Source organism: Myripristis murdjan, chromosome 14 (genome assembly GCF_902150065.1).
Source record: "Myripristis murdjan chromosome 14, fMyrMur1.1, whole genome shotgun sequence".
Lineage (NCBI taxonomy): Eukaryota > Metazoa > Chordata > Actinopteri > Holocentriformes > Holocentridae > Myripristis > Myripristis murdjan.
Window position 1 is genome coordinate 26,150,189 of NC_043993.1, and position 15,697 is coordinate 26,165,885.

Genomic DNA, 15,697 nt, shown 5'->3' on the forward strand with positions numbered 1-15,697 from the left:
TCATAAAGTTGGAGCAAAGCGTGGAGTACTTCTGTCACCTATGGATGGCGTTTGATTCTAGTTTTTGTGGTTTCAAAATAAACAAACAAAACGAATAAAGAAAATTAGAACGTTCTCTTACTGTGTTTAAAGGTGTAGAAGCTGCACTTTCCAATAGTTTTTTTTTTTTATTATTATTATTATTATTATCATTATTCATTTTTATTAACTTCCAGAGTAAAATTAGAGAAGAAAGTGACAGGGCTTGAAGAAGTCCATCTCTTTTGGTTATTAGCTGTACAAAAACGTGTCAGCTGTTAAGTCTCATTACATTAAACATCCAAATCAAATGCACAAATTGAACACACACCAGTCAACCTTTACTCCCTCCAGACACCCTCACCTCGTTACTTTGAATTTTTTTTTTTTTTTTTTTGTGAGATACCTGAGAGTAATTGCACGTGTATCCTCATCAGTCTCTTTCCTGTTATGACGGAAGAGTAGCTTTCAACAGGTCTTTATATTTTGCCACGGGAAGTCACAAACCGGCCTTGCTCGTGCATGCTGCTCACTGGATCTTTGACAAAACCGGTGGAGTCTCTGCTGTATGAAAGTTAAAGGCCTGCTCTGAATCTCACACACTCGTCACACAAGAGCACCAAACCAAACCGGTTTCATTCCTGTCCCCTGTGGGTTCAAAGCACACTCAGAAGACGTCGCTCCTTCCTAAATGTTGATTCTGTTTTGATGTTGGAGGTTCAAGACCTTTTAGAGTTGAGATTTGTTGCTATAGAGGTCGTCTTGGATCATAGAGGACTGTTGTATCTTGAGTGCAATAAAAAGAAAATTGTGCAATAATAGCATCTTTTGTGCAATAATGTCTTTTTTTCCAATGCGTGTTCCCTTGAATGGAGGCAGTGATGGACTGAAAGGATGGACATGCAGTTCCAGTTTCTCACTGAGACAGAGTGACTGTGAAGTGAGCATTGTGTAGTCTGTGAGCGCCATCTATTGGAGGAGACCTTAACAACCACCCAGTGAAATGGTACAACACACCCTCAATAGCTCTTTTTCCTCCCTCCATCGCCTTACCTGCATTTCTCCCTGTAGTATACATACATCATCTGTGGCTTTGTTACATCAAGCCATGAACTTTGAAATTTAACCTTGAATTTTTTATAGTGTAGTGTTTAGATAGATAGATAGATAGATAGATAGATAGATAGATAGATTTTATTGTCATTGCACAATCATATACGTATAATAATGCAACAAAATTAGGGCTCAGTCCTTTCGGTGCAGGGGGTTACCTACTGAGCATTAAAATTTTTACTCGTCAGGTACTAAAACTTAAATTGTTAATTATGGCACAGCACAATGATCAAATATTTGATTGAAAAGTCAATATATTTCAAATATAAAATGTTTATACAGAACTTTGATGTGCAGATCCTAGGGAAATTAAAGATAGTCCATTAATACTGCTATAATGAAATTTAATAAGCCTAATAAAAGCAATGTCACTGAATACGGTTGCTCCAAATATAGTGCATCGTGCCACAGAAAGTGCTTTGAAATGTCATTGTCGATGTGGTTTATATTCAGATCTATTCATAGCTTTACTCTCCGAATCTACATCAGTTGCTTGTGCAAATGCTTTCCATGTTTTGAGTGTAAATGTTTGCATTGCCTGTAATCTGCATGAAGGGAAAAAAAACAACAACAACACATCAGCAAGTCAGTGCCTAATATTTTATTTTCCTGGGAAAGACATTTTGTACAATAAAGAAAACATTCCATCACAATCCAAATTAAAGTGAAAATCCACCCTAAGAGAATTCATCGACTGTGTCACCCTATGATCTGAGTTAAACAGTATTTGTTGTCATGAGCACTTTCCTCCCAGAGCCACACACAAGACGGTCAGGGTCAAAATCTGATGTCCAAAACAGTGAAACCACAAAGTAGCAGCCCTTTTTGCTGACCAGTCTGATGAAAATCCACTGATGATGCTTCACTTGGCAGCCATAGATGTGGGACAAACTATCGCGATACTTCCTCTTGCGATACATTATTGATACACTTGTGCCAGTTATCGATATTTGCATTTTCAACTTAATCTGCATGGATGCACATTTCTGTGAGCCGTATTTTATTCCCTGCCTTCAGGTATTTGAACTGGAACTGTCGTGTTCATGTTGCAGTTGCTGTGTAGTCACTGAAAAATATGACTGATTCCTGCTGATTGGAAAATTATTTCACCTTTTTCCAGGGTGATTTTTCTTCTTCAGTTGCAGAAATCGTGATGTATCATACATTATCATCTTACAATATATTGCAGAACCACGATACCATCATTATCGTGGGTTAGGGTTAGGTTACTGTGACCGTATCGTATCGCCAGTTACACAGCGATTCTCACCCCTCATAAATCTTTAATTAGAGATTTTTTGGACTCACAAAATGATTGTTGGGAGCATTAATGTCCAAGTGAGCTTTATTTCATTGTAATCCTGTCATTTATGGGGGCTGAAATGTGTTCATTTCCCCATAAAATCACTGTGAATACCATAACTGCATCTGCAATCAGTCTCCAAATGATTATCAATGGAGCAGTTCCACAGTTTGATTTATTTGATATGAAGAGTTTCGGCTGTCTTGTTTGTAACTTTGGAGGAAACCTGCTCATGTCTACAAACCTGGACCAACCAGGTCCAGGATCACAGGATTAACTGGAAAGCAATTTCCTTTTTAAGTCCCAAAATGTTCCACATCAGTTTAGCAAATATTGATGAATACAAAAACAAACAAAACAGTAAAATATTCTAATAGCCACTGTCTCTAAATAACAGGAAGTTTAAGATGTGATGAGAAAATAAACCAAGTTATACTTGCGTAATGCTTTAGTAATTGTTAGTTGGCTATTGAAATAACATGATAGCACGGTTAATTTATATTACACCACTTCCCAACACCTTTGCCAACCTAACGCTGAGAAAACTACTTAGCATATGAGAGTGCAGACAACTACTGAGCATGCACTTGTTTGATTGTAGAATATGCAGTTAATAAAGCAGACTCTGCATCTGTCACCCCTCTGCCTCTGCACCATCTATCTACAGGATGTAGCGACCCTCCAAATACTGCCACTGTTTGAGGTAAAACGACTGCTGTGCACTCCAGCCACACTTTTTCATTACGCCCTGCCACAGAGGGAAACCACTGCATAATAAAACTAGGAAAGCAGTGACAAAAAGAAGTGTCTCTTCATAAGAACACACACATACACACACACACACACACACACACACACACACACACACACACACACACACACACACACACACATTATACAATCTCTCTAAAACATGGAGTTTCATAAGCCATCCACAGCTGTCACCCTTAGGCCCCATATCTGTGATAGCATCTTCAGAGAAGGAACAGATCTGGCAGCAGAGTCTGAGCCGACTGTGCCGTGAGTCCCTGTCGTCAAAAACATCCAACAGAAGCTCTTCTATTGCTTTTACACACTCAGCAAGTGAGCAAAGGAAAGGCCGCAGACTGCAAAAATACAGAAAAATAATCTTGCAATGCTTCAACAGATGCTGCATATGGTCAAAGTGCGTGTGACCAACAAACTGCTTAAACAGTGACAGAGGCTTCATGTCCCTTTACCTGGCTGACGGTGCAAATAATCTGTTTTGATTGACTTGACTGGAAGAAGAAGGAGAAGAAGAAGGAGGAGGAGAGAAAAAGTCGAAAAAGCAAAGCGAGGAGTAGGCGGGCAATTTGTGGACTGAGCAAAGTTTTAGCATCAAGTCTTCTTGGTCAGTGGAGCAGAGTGAAGAGCCAACCGTGTTGGTACCAAGGCTGAGGGAAACGAGGGAAATGTGTGGAACACGGCTGGATCCACGTCTCAGCTTGAGCCCAGTGCAGCTCAGTTCACCGATCTCACACACAACCTGAGCTAACCTTGACCATCAGAGCCAACTCCACCTCCCTACACTCCTTGAGCCCTTGGCAGCCATTGTGACCTTTAAGTCTGTCAACACTCGCAGGGCCAGTGTGGCCAGCGGCTGTGGATGGGATGGAACAACATTTACGTACAGCTTCAGAAGATCCCTTTAAATTCTATCAAACCGATCACCTTTCTGAATATCAGCACTGCTACAATAGAAAATGTGGCTATGGATATTTTTCCATAATGATAAAAGATGGGCACTAATAAAAAGACCATTACATGACCATTTTCTTGTCCATTAACTTGTACATATTTCACACCATTATATGCCATACAAATATATAAATATTTAAAAAATGTCTCTTTTATGATGAGCAAGCATTGGCATGCTTCTTAATTCTGAGCTGTATTTCTGCTCTAGTCGCAAAATCAGTACATTGCAGGATAGAGGCAGGATTTTAGCAAGTATGTGCAGGTATGAGTGTTTAAAAACAAAAACAAATAAAACAAAAAAGCAGGATGTGAGAATTTGGCTATTTCTGCTGCTGTGTGTCTAGGTGTAATTCGGTGCTGCTCAAATTGGCTGTATGGCAAAGAGTTGAAAATAAAAATCGATGGGACTGAATCTGAGCTTGGAAACTGTGTAACAGTCATATGAAGCAAATTGAGGCCAGTTTGGTAAGTTATACTTCCCTTTTCACAATTCATCATCTCCTCTGCCACACTCCCGCCTAGGTCAGCTCGTCACGGGAGGTGTCACTCTCTTGAAGGGCAACCATACTGCTGCAGGACGGTGGTGAGTGTGTGCAGGTGGGCGGCCATCATGATGGTGGGGCGTTCTGATTCTGGTATATGGATGCCTTGTCTTTCAAAAGGTCCAAGCATAGATGGCAGCTCCAGCTCCCTGTGTCCAAACAGCACACACCTTGATCAGCGTTGCCATGTGTGGCTGCCCATGAAAGCAGCTAACAGCTAACTCGAGTGATTCGACCCATGAGATTGTGGCCCAAAAGTTGTTTTTTTTATCTATAAAAAAGGCGAATGGTGAATTTAAAAAGATAAAAAGTAAGAGTCGTTTTAGAAGAAGCAGGTAGTCTTACCCTCTGGAGGTTCGGACATGGGTGGGCTGAGGCAGTACATGTGATATCCTCTATCACAGTCATCACAGAACAGAAGCTGATCCTACAGGAACAGGACAACAAGCAAACTTTAAACTTCAAACATCCCACCGGTACACTGTTGATGTTTGTGTATGATATATCCACTGAAACCATGAGGCTGCAGCGTCTGTATGATGGGTCGTGCAGGTGAGCTTACGTCATTCTCCGAGGTGCCGCACATGTTGCAGCACTTGCACTCTATACACTGCCAGCGGTAGGTTTTCACAGCAGCCATCATTACTGGAGTGAACTGCAGGCAGGAGGGGTGACCTGCATGTGGGCAAAAAAACAAACAAATTTATTTTATCTTCGATTTGTTGGACTAATTCGGCATGAATCAGATCGAGCAGCTGGCTGGCTTGTGTTTACCCGAGCGTCCACAGTCCGAGCAGGACACCAGCTCCTCTGACTGGCCGGTCTTGTGATTGGTTTTGGAGTCTCCCAGGCAGAAATCACAGTAATTATTCGGCAACGCGAGACCATCTGGGCCTTTCTTGGGAGCTGACAAATGAGAAAGAACACGACCGATGAGCAGGAGTGTTCAATTACTCAGAAATCCAATGAAACAACATACGTGATGTCCACCAATTCGATCCTGGAGCCTGGCTGGTTTACACTGACTGGCCCTGGCGTCTCACAGCGCCGCACTCACTCTTGGGCTCTTCGGGCAGAGGCAGGGGAGGCTCGCTGATCTCCATCTCCTCCTTCTCCTCGCCCTCCTCCTCAGCCAGGTGGGAGTGGGCGTAGTGGTAGCTCAGGCCGGGACGGTTCTTGTAGCGCTTCCCACAGACTGCCACCAAAACCATAAAACACAACATGTATGAAAACAAAGGACACATGAGAAAAGGCCATGCTGCAGGCAGAGTCAGTGAAGGCAACAGAGTGAGAGGGAGGATCGATTGCTATTTCTTTTGCTGCTATCGTTTTTATTTCCTTTTTTCTAACCAAAGGATGCAATTAATACTAGTGAGAGCAATACTATTGTCCTTGCCAGCCGTGTTTATGGGAACTTTTCAAGCAATACGGTGTACTTAAATTACAGTCCTGCATTTTGCCAATCACTGGATTGTTTATATATCAACTTGAGCGTGGTCTATTAAAACATTTAATGTTGATAGTGGAGAAAAGAATGTGAAAGTAGTGCTGTTGTGTGTAACAGGCAGATATATTGAAAGCAACAACTGGCTGCAGAGGTGACAGGGACATCTGTAGCGGTAAAGCTCTATATCTAACATCTTTTCTATGGAAAGAAGCTTTGTGGGCAGATCTTGAAAGAGACGCACTCGCCAAAAATCTGTACATTATCTAAAAGTACCTCACAGCCCATACATGCCTGTGTAATTTGACTTTGCATGATCCAATTACACCATTACTGGGTTCTGTTCTACACCTTGAAAACTGTTATGGCAGTAAAAAGTCGAAGTCTGCGGCTGTTAATGTGATCAAATGGCGATATGTGAGACAGCAGACGAGTCAACAGTCTACATTTATGAGACAGCAACATCGCCACGGTGACATGATATATTCGGCACTAAATTGGAGAGAAAAAAATAATTATGTCTCTATGCCTCGAGACAACGTTTTGAGACATGCATGTGTTTTATCCTGTCAGTGCTGTTTTGTGGCAACCATGCATTTAGCACAGCACCGTAAACAAACATCAGCGACTGATAATTTTATGTAGTTGGCCAATGAGATGTAACCGAGTACTTGCAGAGGGGTGATTTTCACAGCAGAGGTTTTGGCTTATCCTTTAATTTCAGAAGACAACTGCTGTACACATTAGCTAGGCAGTAATTTTGCAATCAATGATGTTTTTTTCCTAACTCCACTTTTATGTTTTCTATTAAATGTAAATGGTGCCATAATGCTCTACTGATTCCAGTAATTATGAAAACTACAGTGGAGCAAGAGAGGCTTGAAAAGTGCAGTGGGACAGTCTGCGGAGAATTCATGGGCTTCAGAAGTGAGGACGCACAAAGCCGTTATTGTTTTAGCGCTGTCACACGGGGGGTTTGAGGTCTATCATAAGATCACACACTTCTTCTTTCACTTCAACACTTTTCCTTTTCTCTCACTAAAATAAAGACACAGTCACTCGCTTTCATTTTCATTTCCTCAAAGGCGTACATCCTGTTTCTTCAACTGTCAGCCTAAATTAAACTCTCCGGGTGAGCACTCTACTCAGATATCTCTCAGCCCAGTCGCTGAACAGGCGGCTGATCACACTCTGGAGGGTTAACACATTAACCCTGGGCACAAATTATCATACTTGTGGGACGGCAGGCAAAAAGGTCAAACTACTTTAAAACCAAAGCAGAGGCATGGTTTTGCTCTAAAACACGGAGAGTGGAATAAGACTGAACAGGGTGCAGAGGTGTGGAGGAGGAATAAAGAAAAAAGCAAAGAAATAAACAGTAATGCAGTTAAATTACACATTAATTTTGCAAGACAAAAGACAAAAAGCACAGAGCGTAAAAAACAACAGTGGGGTTCAACCTCTATTAAAGGAATACTCCAGCGTTTCAGGCAAAATACTGTGTTTGATACCATTTTCACCTCTGTATGTCCAGTGATTCAACTCCTATGGGTAGCATTTTGTGTTTTAGCTTAGCATAAAGACTTGAAGTCAATGGGAGTCATTAGCCTAGCTCCATCAAAGTGGAAAAAATAAACCTTACAGCAACTCAAAAGTTGTCTTATTTACACGGTGTATCGTGTATTTGGAATACACCTTTTAGAATTAAAAAAAAGAAATTTAGGAGAAGTGAATTTGTCCAGATCTTCCTTCAGCACTACGCAGATCTCTGTGATAGACGTAAGGATAAATGTGTTCAGCGGTTACAGCTCCACCATCTAACTTCTCCTGAAATGACTCTCATTTTTAAAAATTGTGTATTTCAAATACACGATACACTGTGTAAATAAGACAGTGTTGGAGTTGCTGTAAGGTTTATTTTTTCACTTTGACGGAGCTAGGCTAATGACTCCCATACACGTCAAGTCTTTATGCTAAGCTAACATGAAATGCTACCCATAGGAACTGAACCATTGGATGTACAGAGGTGAACATGGTATCAAATATCTTCTCTCAGTCTGGGTAAGTCAGAAAAAACTTATTTTGCCCAGAGTGTTGGCATATTCCTTTAAGCTAAATTCTTCAAGGAGGTGATGTTGAGACAGCCCATTGCTTTGGGGCAACTGCTAAATTTGTTTACACTGTAGGATAATGATCTTGACTGAAGATTATACATGAATAAATGGCCAAATAATGTAAATTAACATACTGATCCTATGAAGTGATCTACACAGAGAGCAATTCGTAACACAAAGACAGAAAAAAAAAAACAGGCAGTGAAGACAAAAGACAGGCAGACTAAGGGTAAAAAGGAATGAGAGAAATATACCTCTTTCAGAAGGTTTTGAAATATGCTTTTGTTTGATAGTGTCTGAAAGAGAGAAGAGAGAGAAAAGAGAAGAGAGAGCAGAGACAGAGACTCAGAGAAACAAGCTCATGGACTGACGGAGAAATCAGTCAGTCAGCACCGGCCTACCGGAAGAACTGCAGCTGGAAGTGAAAATGATCCACAAAGAGGAAAATAACATCAAGCAACACAGATAGGTAGGTCGACAACACTTGCAGAAGTGAAAAAACAAAAAACAAAAAACAAAACAATAGAACATTTCCCTGCCCATGGAGAGCTAAGTGGAAGAAACAGATGATATCAGAATGGCAAGAGAGAACAGCTGAGCTCTGATTTAGAAAGTCTAACAAATGAACACAGAAGATGAAGTGAAGAGCAGAGAGAGGAGGAGACAGATGGAGAGGATGATGGAGGGAAAAGGAGAAGGAAGGAGACAGAATGAGGAGGAGGAGGGTGACTCAGGTATTGCTTGATTAGTTGCTTTTTAGATCACAGAACTGGTGCACATTGCAGGCTTTACACAGAGCTGATACTGACTTGAATTGAAGTGCAACCCCCTCCCCCCCACCCAACCCCAGTGCACATGCTGCAGCCAGCCCTCGGGACTCACTGTCACAGGCGTACGGCTTGTCTCTGTCCTCCAGAGCCGCTGAATCCAGCTTCTTCCGGTTGCTACTCACTCCTCGACCCTGCCGACACGGATGTTTTCACGCGTGATTATCAGCAAACTGTTAACGAACACTCTCGGCGCTTGCTCTTGAAATGCGTTCACATCCTTACCTTGCCCTTCCCTTTGCCTCTCCTTTTAGGCGTGTCTTCCTCGTAGTCTTCATCGTCCAGGTCATCCAGGAAGTCGTCCGGCTCTAGAATTCTCTGTGTCGACAGGGAAGAGCCATTGAGGCAGTGGAAAATTAAATCATCCCACTAGAGCCCGACTGATACTGATTTTTTGGGTTCAATCCTGATAGACATTTTGGGGAAAAAAAATCCTCTGATACCGATACATTGGCCAATCTTTTTTATATATAAAAACACAGATTTGGGACAAGGAATCCTCAAATTTGGCGCCTCATCTGCTCAGCTGTGATTGGCACAAACTATTTAATGATATTTTAAATGCCAACATAAACGCTTATACCGATTAATCTGTGATGAGTTAATATCGGCCACTAACAACAGCCAGCTGATGTATCAGTCAGGCTCTACTTTGCTGCAAACCCACCGGGACATTGCTCTGCAAAATTCTCTTACTTAATTCTCTTACTAAGAACATGTTGAGTTGGGTATGTCAACGCTGAACAGCAGTATTTTAGGCCAAAGTCTTCAGCTGAAAACAACAAACCTTCCTAATGCGGGCGGCGGGGTTCAGGCCCGTGGTGATGTCACTCAGGCTGGGCTCTTCCTCGGAGCCTCGGAGCTCCGCGGACGCTCGCTTGTCAAGAGATTCCCCCTTCAGAAGGGCCTCCAGGCTGCTGCCGTCCGACGACAGCAGCGTGTCTTTCTTCAACCCTAAATCCAGCTCTGGGAGGAAACAGCAAAATGAGAACTATGCACAACATACAGCAGCACTCTGCATTGCAAAAATAGCTATTTATACAGTGAATGGCTCTGGTCTTCAGTTCTGACTGGCCCTGATGACATTACATTAATACACTTACTGAAGCTGCCACTCACATTTGTTGGATGGAGAAATATTATCACTAATTATTATTATTTAAAGAAATACTTCATCATTTACTCCCACTGTCTTGAAAATCTGAGACGAAACGTTTTCACAGAGGACGTGTATGAGAGCCTTTTGTGAAATGTAAGGGGTTCATTCAGCAATATTTTAGCTAAAGTACTGTACAGAGCTTTGGAACATATTGCACACCCAAGTAGAGATTCAAGACTTACATTAGACTGCAAAAAGATTGAGAATTTGAAACAGACCTTATTGCTGGTGGGGGTTTTTTGTTTGTTTGTTTGTTTTTTTAAGTCACCGATCAACAACATTCAACAGAACAGCTGTTTCTGTGTGGCATGCAATTAAAACACTTTCTGTCTAACATTTCAGGGTAACTAAAGATAAAAAGATATATATATATATTTTAGGTGAAAAATTCCTTTAAAAAATGTATTTTTTTGAAACCTCTCAGCTGCCAACATCACTGTTTGGTATGGCCCTGTAACATTATTTATTATTATTATTATTGTTGTTATTATTATTATTAGCATTATTAGCATCATCATTGTTGTTGTTGTTGTTATTGTTATTGTTATTGTTATTATTATCAGCATTATTAGCATTATTATTATTTATTGTTTAAATCTTGACACAGCTGATGGTGAAAGTGGAGCTGAATCCTGAGGTACCTGTCTTCAGAGGGGGGAAGATAAGTCGGGGGTCCTCTGGAGGGTGAGCTCTCCGCTTCTTCCTCCACCTCCTGGAGGGGTAGGTGTAGAGCTGCCCTGGAGCCATGCCTGGGGAACGTCAGGACAACACCTTGTTACCACTCCTGTACATGATACTATGATCAGGGGTTCCTAACCTGAGGGTCAGGACCCCAATGCGGGTTAAAAAGATAATTTTGGGGTGTTCACGTGATGATTTATCGGACAGGAAAAAACATTTCTAGTATACAATTTCATTATCATGTCTAATTTTCCATTATTTTGGCAGAACAGTTTTTGTGATAATAAAAGAGCATGAAAAGGGAACATTCCTGTATTATTACTGTTCACTGCTCTGCATATGAAGCCTCTAACAGGGCACGCCAGAAAGCATTGCTTCATTTTAATGGGACACATGCCAGAAAGGCCAAGAACCATGAACCTAAAGGGATAACTTAACAGTTTTTGGACACATTTCTACATTTGTCTCCCAGTTTCCTTAAAATGCCATTCTTTCTTGATACTACAAGGCACAGCTAGCTGCAAGCAGGCTCATATTACACTGATCTGTCTGGTGCAACGAAAAAGCAAATGACTTGCTCATTTGAGCCATTCCCAAGTGTTGACACTGTACAAAGGTCAACTCCTAGACCTGTCACATAGATCTTCTCCAATTTGTGAAAAAAGCTAGAACAGACTGCTATATTTAGCCACTCATTATGCAAAGGCGTGACGTGTGTCTGTCTTTCTGCTGTTTTTAGATGATCCTCAAAGCCCTGCTGCTTCACTAGACGCCACAAAATGCAGAGTCAAAAGAGATGGAAGAGATGTAACAACATAAAACTTTTACAATCCTACCAAGCCATTTTAAGAAATCTGAATGTCAAACATAGCCTAGCCTATCCTCCATCTGCTCCTGACTAGCAAACATCCACAAAGAAAAATATACAGCAGCAATTCAAAAGCATTTCAACACTCTTCACTCCAAATCTTCCCAAAGTGTGCCAAAACATAATCTCTGGACATTCCTGAGCAGCTTCTCAACCCTTGACATCATTACAGTTTCAGATGCTGGTTTCAACCAATGAAACACATCTTGCTGCTGTATTTACTTAATCCTCCTGTTACCTTCAAATTTACTAACATTTTTTGTCAATTGGAGCCAATTTGACCCTAGTAATTTAAAGAAAATGATTATAATAATAATTGTTACCCAGGTTTTTGTGTCAGGTACTTTACTTTATCATAAACAGCCCAAACAGCCTGAGGTCAAATTAACCCCAATGAAACACCTATGGGTACCAAATGTGTGCAGGACATTGAAAACATATCATAGTGTTTATTTTATTTTTTACTCAGCTGTCTCCATTAAATTAGGAAAAGTAATTAGATATGAAGCAACAAAAATTAAAGTGTTAACCATGTATTAAGAAATGCTAAACACTGAATGGGGTCAAACTGACCTCAAAGATAGTAGGAGGGTTAAAGCATTTATCTTAATAGAACAAATTTAGTTTGCTAAGTCGACTCTGGATCATTTGAGGTGGCTGTCAGTGTGTTTTGAGTGTGTGTGTACCACCTGGTCCCCTGTGTCTCTTCTCCATCCAGATGTAGCAGTTGCTCTGAGCCACTCCGGTCTGAGAGTCGAGGAAGGGCATCCGGACACTTCTCTCAGCACAAAGCCTGGCATTGTAATTATGACATTGCTCCATGGCATCTCTGTAGTACTGCTCTCCCAAGCTGAGGAAAAACAAAACCGGAGCCAGGAACTAGTCATTAGGCCTCTCCTGCAAATGCCAACTGCCTGTGTCAGTGAAACCTCGCCATGCGCAACCTAAGCTCTGCTCCTGCTCAGGTGAATTTGTTCTTTTCTGGTTTGAAGCACTGGGAAAGCAAAAAAAAAAAAAAAAAAAAATCACTCTGGCCTGGCTAATTCAAAATCAATGTAGTCTTGCCTGAAATGTTTGAAAAGTTAGTTTGTCACTTTCCATCAGGCTTCCTGGCACCTTGGAGAGGCAGCTCGGTGCATAATGTCATTGAACACCAGAGCGAGTCATTAGTGAGAGTGCAACAGCGGGCGCTCTTTTGTTGGTGCATCAACAGCAGCAGGCTTAGCGGGGAGCACAGTCTGCCGTGTTTTCAACAAAAATACACCGAGACACTGCAGGCTGATGCTTCCTGTCCACGCTGTTTAGTAAAGCTAACACACAGGAGGCTGATTCAAATCCCACACTGGCAGGGAGAATCTGGGTTCAAAAGTGAGTCGGTAAACCTCCTGTCTCTCCTGTCATTCAACAAAGTGGCCTTGAGCAAGGCATTTAACCCAGGGCTGCTCCAGTGAGGCTGAGGTGAACAGCAGAAGTCTGTAGTTGTGCTGAGTAGTGCAGCTGGGCTCTGCTGAAAAAGAGTGTGCTAATTCAACTCCAACATATATATTTTTTTTTCCAATAAAGGCTTAATTGTTGAGTTCACAGTGAAGAAAGACAGGAGAGAGCAGAGCGTGACCTGCAGCGGACTGAGTGGACTGGATCTGAGACTGGATCATTACAGGTACGCTGTGTGTCTTCACCAGCTGAGCTACCAGGATGCTCCTTTAGAGAATAAAGTTTTAAGAAGTTTCAGGCAGACCTTAAGTCACTACAGAACATGCAATCAGAGATCACTACACGCTAAACAACAACTCTTACTATCATAACGTTGTAATGTCTCAGTTGTAAAGTGCTATGTTATCTATTTGCCATTTGGTTGAGAATAACCAGATGGCTTTTACCATAGGAAGCAGGTCAAAACAATGACTGACTGAACTAATTGGCTTTTAATTTTTTTTTTTTTTTTTTTTTTAAACATATCAATTTCATGAATGGCAGCCGCAAGATATAAAAAATGGATACATGTTGCCCAGTCCCCGCTTGAACAAACTGCACACTGTTTTAGCATTTCAATGTCTTCATTAAAATTTCATACGAGTAATTACACTTGTGTAGCACAACTTCTTTTTAATCAACACTATGCAAAGCACACCGACTTATTTTGAAAGATGTCCGGTAAGTGTTTGCTCCGTGAGGTGGAACAGAGGCATATACAAATCATTACAGAAAATCAGCAACTCTCTAAGGAAATGAATGCACATTTCCAGAAAAGGGAGGCAGACACATGACATCCTGATGCAACCAGGCAGCGCATAACTAATGTACCTGAAGCACCTCTGTGTTGTCACAAAGCACACATGATGTTTTAATAGACTCATGGTGTGATTATGATGTGGTTTCCATTTACTTTACTGTATGAGGGAGAGTTTATAGGGTTTCAAAACGACACTCTCTGGTGTGGGTTTGACAACTCAGGTATTCATCGTTTACCATGGTAACTGGGCACTTAAATGCAATGTTATGTCTGAAATGACCGCAAAACATTTCACATATAAAACGCACCGAGAGTCTTCTTCACTCAAACTCCTAAACAAATACGGAAGTCAGCGGAAATGTAAGCATGTGAAAATGTCACCGGGTCGGTGGGAACTGGCAGCACCGGGCTTCACCGTGCGTTTCGTGAGGTTTAACACCTATCGAGGTGTCAATTACAGCTTTAATACACCTCAGGTCGACAATGGAAGCGGTGACCTTTAAGCCCAATCTTTCATTCATTCTTTTCAAGTTGGGCATCGAGCAGCCGTGTTGTTGCGCTAACGCTGTCCACAATGACAGTCTGCTTTAGCCTGTTAGCGAGCTGACGCTAGCCGCTCTGCTCAGCACCGACACGGATATCATCACCGGGCGACGACGAAGCCGCAACCCGCCGTAATATCTGTTTAAATACACCTATAATGAAGCCGACGCATGTTCCGCGGTGTGTTCCCACAGCTCACACGGCAGAAATGTCATCTGCGTGTGTGCTAGCTGCCCCACTTCCATTCCAGGATGTGGACAGCCGTGACGCTCCGACGGCGTTTGCTAACCTTACGGAGGTGTCAGTGTTAGCGAGCTAGCTGGCCGGGCGGCCGCCGCCGGGCTGTGAGAGCCGAGCAGAGCGGCCTGCGGTGCGTCACCGCCCGCCGAGGAGCGAAGGAAGAAAAGTCCAACACTTACAGTTTGACAACATTCTCAACAACAGCTGCCATCTTGCTTTAACACACGGGGAAAGTCGCTCATGGGTAATGTGTGCCCTGGAAGAGGACTTGTAGGCGGAGGAGAGGTGGCAACTACTGCCCCCTAGTGGTTCAATTCAGTTCAGTTCAAAGGGCCTTAATGGGAAAAGGGAAACAGGTTTACATTGCCACAGCTAAGTATGAAATAAAAACAGAAAAAGTGGATTTTAAACAGTGGAATTGCTGTTAAAATTCTATACACATGCAAATATATACAGATAAGTAAAAAAATAACTCAAATAGTACAGTAAGTATGTCTGTGTACAGAGATCTGGACAGGACCACACAGGTGAGTCATGGTCTGACATGAATTACTAGGGTCAACACGGTGCTATCAATGACTTAAATTAAAAATCACTTCCATTTAAATCCAGATTCATGTCAAAATGGCTGCTGTGAAAGTTTTTTGTCCCTAAGTTTTTAGCACTGTCGAGCTTTCAACCATTGTACCACCAGAGCAGTGACATCCACAAACAAATTCATGGCACTAAAATTTTGTGAAAAGTTGTAGTGTTGCAGCTCTACACATAGAATTAATCAAATAATGTACATTTTTACAATAAATTGCAGAAAATAACATTCAGAGTGACTGCAACAGGAGCTCACTGACATCTGCTTGGCTTAGCTGAAGCCTGGGACGCAGGATTTATGTGGG

General features: G+C 41.8%; 1 protein-coding gene across 2 annotated transcripts; it reads right to left on the bottom strand.

Annotated features, from left to right (window-relative positions):
* Window positions 1-1,717: 1,717 nt before the first annotated feature.
* dpf2 (double PHD fingers 2) lies at window positions 1,718-15,082 on the bottom strand. Of its 2 annotated transcripts, XM_030068378.1 has the most exons (12): window positions 14,984-15,082; window positions 12,478-12,638; window positions 10,881-10,988; window positions 9,868-10,046; window positions 9,306-9,398; window positions 9,136-9,214; window positions 8,508-8,549; window positions 5,753-5,890; window positions 5,470-5,601; window positions 5,258-5,370; window positions 5,041-5,122; window positions 1,718-4,844 (listed from the first exon to the last, which is right to left on the bottom strand). In XM_030068378.1, exons 1-12 carry the CDS (start codon window positions 15,013-15,015, stop codon window positions 4,762-4,764), a joined length of 1,242 nt encoding a protein of 413 aa, XP_029924238.1. In that variant the 5' UTR covers window positions 15,016-15,082; the 3' UTR covers window positions 1,718-4,761. The 2 variants fall into 2 exon arrangements, with proteins under 2 accessions (XP_029924238.1, XP_029924239.1); XM_030068379.1 differs by lacking the exon at window positions 8,508-8,549.
* Window positions 15,083-15,697: the final 615 nt, after the last annotated feature.

Bases quoted from the DNA above. Each gene is read 5' to 3' on its own strand.
- dpf2 (XM_030068378.1), bottom strand. From the start codon at position 15,015: ATGGCAGCTGTTGTTGAGAATGTTGTCAAACT. The intron at 5,891-8,507 runs GTATATTTCTCT...TTTTGGTGGCAG, and splicing joins TTCAAAACCTTCTGAAAGAG to TCTGTGGGAAGCGCTACAAG. The intron at 5,371-5,469 runs GTAAACACAAGC...GCCCACATGCAG, and splicing joins CTCGGACTGTGGACGCTCGG to GTCACCCCTCCTGCCTGCAG.